The sequence below is a fragment of the Vicia villosa genome, unplaced genomic scaffold, assembly GCF_029867415.1.
Source record: "Vicia villosa cultivar HV-30 ecotype Madison, WI unplaced genomic scaffold, Vvil1.0 ctg.005748F_1_1, whole genome shotgun sequence".
Lineage (NCBI taxonomy): Eukaryota > Viridiplantae > Streptophyta > Magnoliopsida > Fabales > Fabaceae > Vicia > Vicia villosa.
Window position 1 is genome coordinate 97,353 of NW_026706673.1, and position 5,353 is coordinate 102,705.

Consider the following 5,353-nt stretch of genomic DNA (forward strand, 5'->3'; position numbering starts at 1 on the left):
AACAAATTAAATTAAATTTTTTATTTTTAGAAATAGAAAAAGTTAAATCTAATATGCGCGCAAGTGCACACCTATTTATAGTTCAGAATACAAACAAAAACAAAAACAAAGTAAAGACAAACTAAAAGTTAAAAAACATAATATAATTTGTTTAAACATGAAATCACATAGTAACATTTCATGATCCATAAATGAACTAACTAACCTGGCTTACACACACTAAGAACAAAACCACCAAGACCTTATATGAAGAAGATATTGCTAACCATGGAATTGTCTAAAATGCAGTATGATATTGGAACTTTGTATTTTGATAAAATTCATAATCTATATTCTAATCATTATAAGCCATACTTAAGAACTAAAACGACAAATTACCAAAATTAAATATCAATTCATATGCAAGCAACCATAGATATTCATAACTTAGCAGTTATAAGTCAGGAATCAAGTCTAACACTTAATTTTTATAGCAATTGTAATTGCATAATCAACCTTCAAACTCTAACACTTTAACTATAAATGATCAACTAGAACCTAATGAAAAGAAAAAATATTTAGATAGTTTTTCTGCAACAACTTCTCATTTTCCACCTCCAAGGTAAGGAGTGAAAGGTACCTCGGTTGATAGTAACCAATAATATCCTGAAATCAAACACGCAACTGTGAAGTTTAAAGCATGTTTAAGATGAGTAATAACATGTTCCCTTGGCCATTTAACTCCATTCTTTACTACAGCTCATAAGCCATAATTTTTATATTCAGCATAAAAAGGTAAATCTTATGCATAATCGGTACCATCCCACTTCAGCCATCCTTCAGCATCTAATACTATACTTAAGTGACATTCAATGAATATGGTTCTGGAGTAAGCCTACTAGGGTCTTCCTAGATACACGTGCGAATCAAGTGAAGCTGTGGAATAAGATCCAAATCGGGTGAGATGATGCAAAACTGGAGTGTGAAACAAAAAGTAGTTTGGTTACCCAGTGGTCCACCCTAGGCCGTGATGGGATTCTGTTGGGTTGACCCCTTTTCTAACCCATATTTGACAGTACTTGAACGCCAAAGAGGCTTTGCCAAATATAAAATCCGCACTGCTGTAGATTCTACATTCTTTATAGTATTGGCGGCCTGAGTCAGCACACAAACTGTCTTGGTAGCGGGAAATTCCACATCGATAAAAGACATATTTGTCTTAGTATGAATATAATGCCATAGCTTGGCCATTTACTGCCCCTGCAGTGTTCTCAAAGGACATATCTTGTGCAAGGAATCCATTATCTTAGACGCCTTCATAAAACAATGAAAAGTTTCAGATAAATTAATACAACACCTTCTAACAAACACCACTAACAAATAAATTTACACATTATTTTTTGTGAAATATAATTTTATGGAATCAGAAAAAATAAAAATATAGCAGAACAAAAAAAAAAGATAAACCAAATATTCAAAAACAAAGAGTGAAGTAAACAATAGTGGCGTGCTGTGTGCAGATTTAGGGATGCGACTGAAGGCCATAATTGCAAATGGAAATACGTGTGTAAACCAAATTAAATGGACAAATTCAAATGGTTTAAAATCCATTTCCTTAAATGAATTGAACTCGTTTGTGAGTAATCTTCTCATTGAAGTGAAGCTTCATATTCTTCTGCTTGATCAATTTATCAGCAAGGATCAACTCCCTCCATGGGTTGAGTCGGAGGATGTATCATCACTTCATACAAGTGGATTTCATGTCGTGGATGTTTTTGTTGCAATAGATGGAACTGGAAATTTCATTAGAATGGTTGATGCAATATGGTCTTTACCTTTTCGCATCACGAGACGTTATGCCATTCACGTGAAAGATTGGGTTTATAATGAACACATTATTGCTGATCAAGATGAATGGAACATTGTCATTGTTTGAGATGGCATTTATGCCACAATCCATCAGTTTACAATAAATAAATTAAAGTAAAATTTCTGTTTTTATCAATTATACATTTATTTTTATTTATATGTTAAAATTCCCAATAATAAAAAAATTTGATTACGAACAAATTAAATTAAATTTTATATTTTTAGAAATAGAAAAAGTTAAATCTAATGTGCGCGCAAGTGCACACCTATATATAGTTTAGAATACAAACAAAAACAAAAACAAAATAAAGACAAACCAAAAATTAAAAAACATAATATAATTTGTTTAAACATGGAATGACATAGTAACATTTCATGATCCATAAATAAACTAACTAACCTGGCTTACACACACTAAGAACAAAACCACCAAGACCTTATATGGAGAAGATATTGCTAACCATGGAATTGTCTAAAATGCAATATGATATTGGAACTTTGGGTTTTGATAAAATTAATAATCTATATTCTAATGATTATAAGCCATACTTAAGAACTAAAACGACAAATTACCAAAATCAAATATCAATTCATATGCAAGCAACCATAGATATTCATAAGCTTAGCAGTTATCAGTCAGGAATCAAGTCTAACACTTAATTTTTATAGCAATTGTAATTGCATAATCAACCTTCAAACTCTAACACTTAAACTATAAATGATCAACTAGAACCTAATGAAAAGAAAAAAAATACTTAGATATGTTTTTCTGCAACAACTTATCATTTTCCACCTCCAAGGTAAGGAGTGAAAGGTACCTCGGTTGATACTAACCAATAATATCCTGAAATCAAACACGCAACTGTGAAGCTTAAAGAGTGTTTAGGATGAGTAATAACATGTTCCCTTGGCCATTTAACTCCATTCTTTACTACAGCTCGTAAGCCATAATTTTTATATTCAGCATAAAAAGGTTAATCTTATGCATAATCGGTGCCACCCCACTTCAGCCATCCTTCAGCATCTAACACTACACTTAAGTGACATTCCATGAATATGGTTATGGAGTAAGCCTACTAGGGTCTTCCTAGATACTTCCGAATCAAGTGAAGGTATGGAATTAGATCCAAATCGGGTGAGATAATGCAAAACTAGAGTGTGAAACGAAAAGTAGTTTGGTTACCCAGTGGTCCACCCTAGGCCGGGATGGGATTCTGTTGGGTTGACCCCTTTTCTAACCCATATTTGACAGTACTAGAACGCCACAACGGCTTTGCCAAATATAAAATCTGCACTGCTGTAGATTGTACATTCTTTATAGCATTGGCGGCCGGAGTCAGCACACAAACTGTCTTGGTAGCCGGAAATTCCACATCGATAAAATACATATTTGTCTGAGTATGAATATAATGCCATAGCTTGGCCGCTTACTGCCCTTGCAGTGTTCTCAAAGGACATATCTTGTGCAAGGAATCCATTATCTAAGACGCCTTCATAAAACAATGAAAAGTATCAGGTAAATTAAAACAACCTTCTAACAAACACCACTAACAAATAAATTTACACATTATTTTTTGTGAAATATAATTTTATGGAATCAGATAAAATAAAATAGAGTAGAACAAAAAAAAAAAGATAAACCAAATATTCAAAAACAATAGTGGCGTGCTGTGTGCAGATTTAGGGATGCGACTGAAGGCCATAATTGCAAATGGAAATACGTGTGTAAACCAAATTAAATGGACAAATTCAAATGGTTTAAAATCCATTTCCTTAAATGAATTGAACTCGTTTGTGAGTAATCTTCTCATTGAAGTGAAGCTTCATATTCTTCTGCTTGATCAATTTATCAGTAAGGATCAACTCCCTCCATGGGTTGAGTCGGAGGATGTATCATCACTTCATACAAGTGGATTTCATGTCGTGGATGTTTTTGTTGCAATAGATGGAACTGGAAATTTCATTAGAATGGTTGATGCAATGTGGTCTTTACCTTTTCGCATCACGAGACGTTATGCCATTCACGTGAAAGATTGGGTTTATAATGAACACATTATTGCTGATCAAGATGAATGGAACATTGTCATTGTTTGAGATGGCATTTATGCCACAATCCATTAGTTTACAATAAATAAATTAAAGTAAAATTTCTGTTTTTATCAATTATACATTTATTTTTATTTATATGTTAAAATTCCCAATAATAAAAAAATTTGATTACGAACAAATTAAATTAAATTTTATATTTTTAGAAATAGAAAAAGTTAAATCTAATGTGCGCGCAAGTGCACACCTATATATAGTTTAGAATACAAACAAAAACAAAAACAAAATAAAGACAAACCAAAAATTAAAAAACATAATATAATTTGTTTAAACATGGAATGACATAGTAACATTTCATGATCCATAAATAAACTAACTAACCTGGCTTACACACACTAAGAACAAAACCACCAAGACCTTATATGGAGAAGATATTGCTAACCATGGAATTGTCTAAAATGCAATATGATATTGGAACTTTGGGTTTTGATAAAATTCATAATCTATATTCTAATGATTATAAGCCATACTTAAGAACTAAAACGACAAATTACCAAAATCAAATATCAATTCATATGCAAGCAACCATAGATATTCATAAGCTTAGCAGTTATCAGTCAGGAATCAAGTCTAACACTTAATTTTTATAGCAATTGTAATTGCATAATCAACCTTCAAACTCTAACACTTAAACTATAAATGATCAACTAGAACCTAATGAAAAGAAAAAAAATACTTAGATATGTTTTTCTGCAACAACTTATCATTTTCCACCTCCAAGGTAAGGAGTGAAAGGTACCTCGGTTGATACTAACCAATAATATCCTGAAATCAAACACGCAACTGTGAAGCTTAAAGAGTGTTTAGGATGAGTAATAACATGTTCCCTTGGCCATTTAACTCCATTCTTTACTACAGCTCGTAAGCCATAATTTTTATATTCAGCATAAAAAGGTTAATCTTATGCATAATCGGTGCCACCCCACTTCAGCCATCCTTCAGCATCTAACACTACACTTAAGTGACATTCCATGAATATGGTTATGGAGTAAGCCTACTAGGGTCTTCCTAGATACTTCCGAATCAAGTGAAGGTATGGAATTAGATCCAAATCGGGTGAGATAATGCAAAACTAGAGTGTGAAACGAAAAGTAGTTTGGTTACCCAGTGGTCCACCCTAGGCCGGGATGGGATTCTGTTGGGTTGACCCCTTTTCTAACCCATATTTGACAGTACTAGAACGCCACAACGGCTTTGCCAAATATAAAATTTGCACTGCTGTAGATTGTACATTCTTTATAGCATTGGCGGCCGGAGTCAGCACACAAACTGTCTTGGTAGCCGGAAATTCCACATCGATAAAATACATATTTGTCTGAGTATGAATATAATGCCATAGCTTGGCCGCTTACTGCCCTTGCAGTGTTCTCAAAGGACATATCTTGTGCAAGGAATCCAT

General features: G+C 33.1%; 2 protein-coding genes across 2 annotated transcripts; both read left to right on the plus strand.

Moving 5' to 3' along the window:
* The first annotated feature begins 1,507 nt into the window (after nucleotides 1-1,507).
* LOC131642744 (pectinesterase/pectinesterase inhibitor PPE8B-like) lies at nucleotides 1,508-1,915 on the plus strand. The gene has a single exon (XM_058912962.1). The coding sequence runs from the start codon at nucleotides 1,508-1,510 to the stop codon at nucleotides 1,913-1,915; it is 408 nt and encodes a 135-aa protein (XP_058768945.1).
* Nucleotides 1,916-3,534: 1,619 nt separating this feature from the next.
* Nucleotides 3,535-3,942, plus strand: LOC131642745 (pectinesterase/pectinesterase inhibitor PPE8B-like). Its single transcript, XM_058912963.1, has one exon. The coding sequence runs from the start codon at nucleotides 3,535-3,537 to the stop codon at nucleotides 3,940-3,942; it is 408 nt and encodes a 135-aa protein (XP_058768946.1).
* Nucleotides 3,943-5,353: the final 1,411 nt, after the last annotated feature.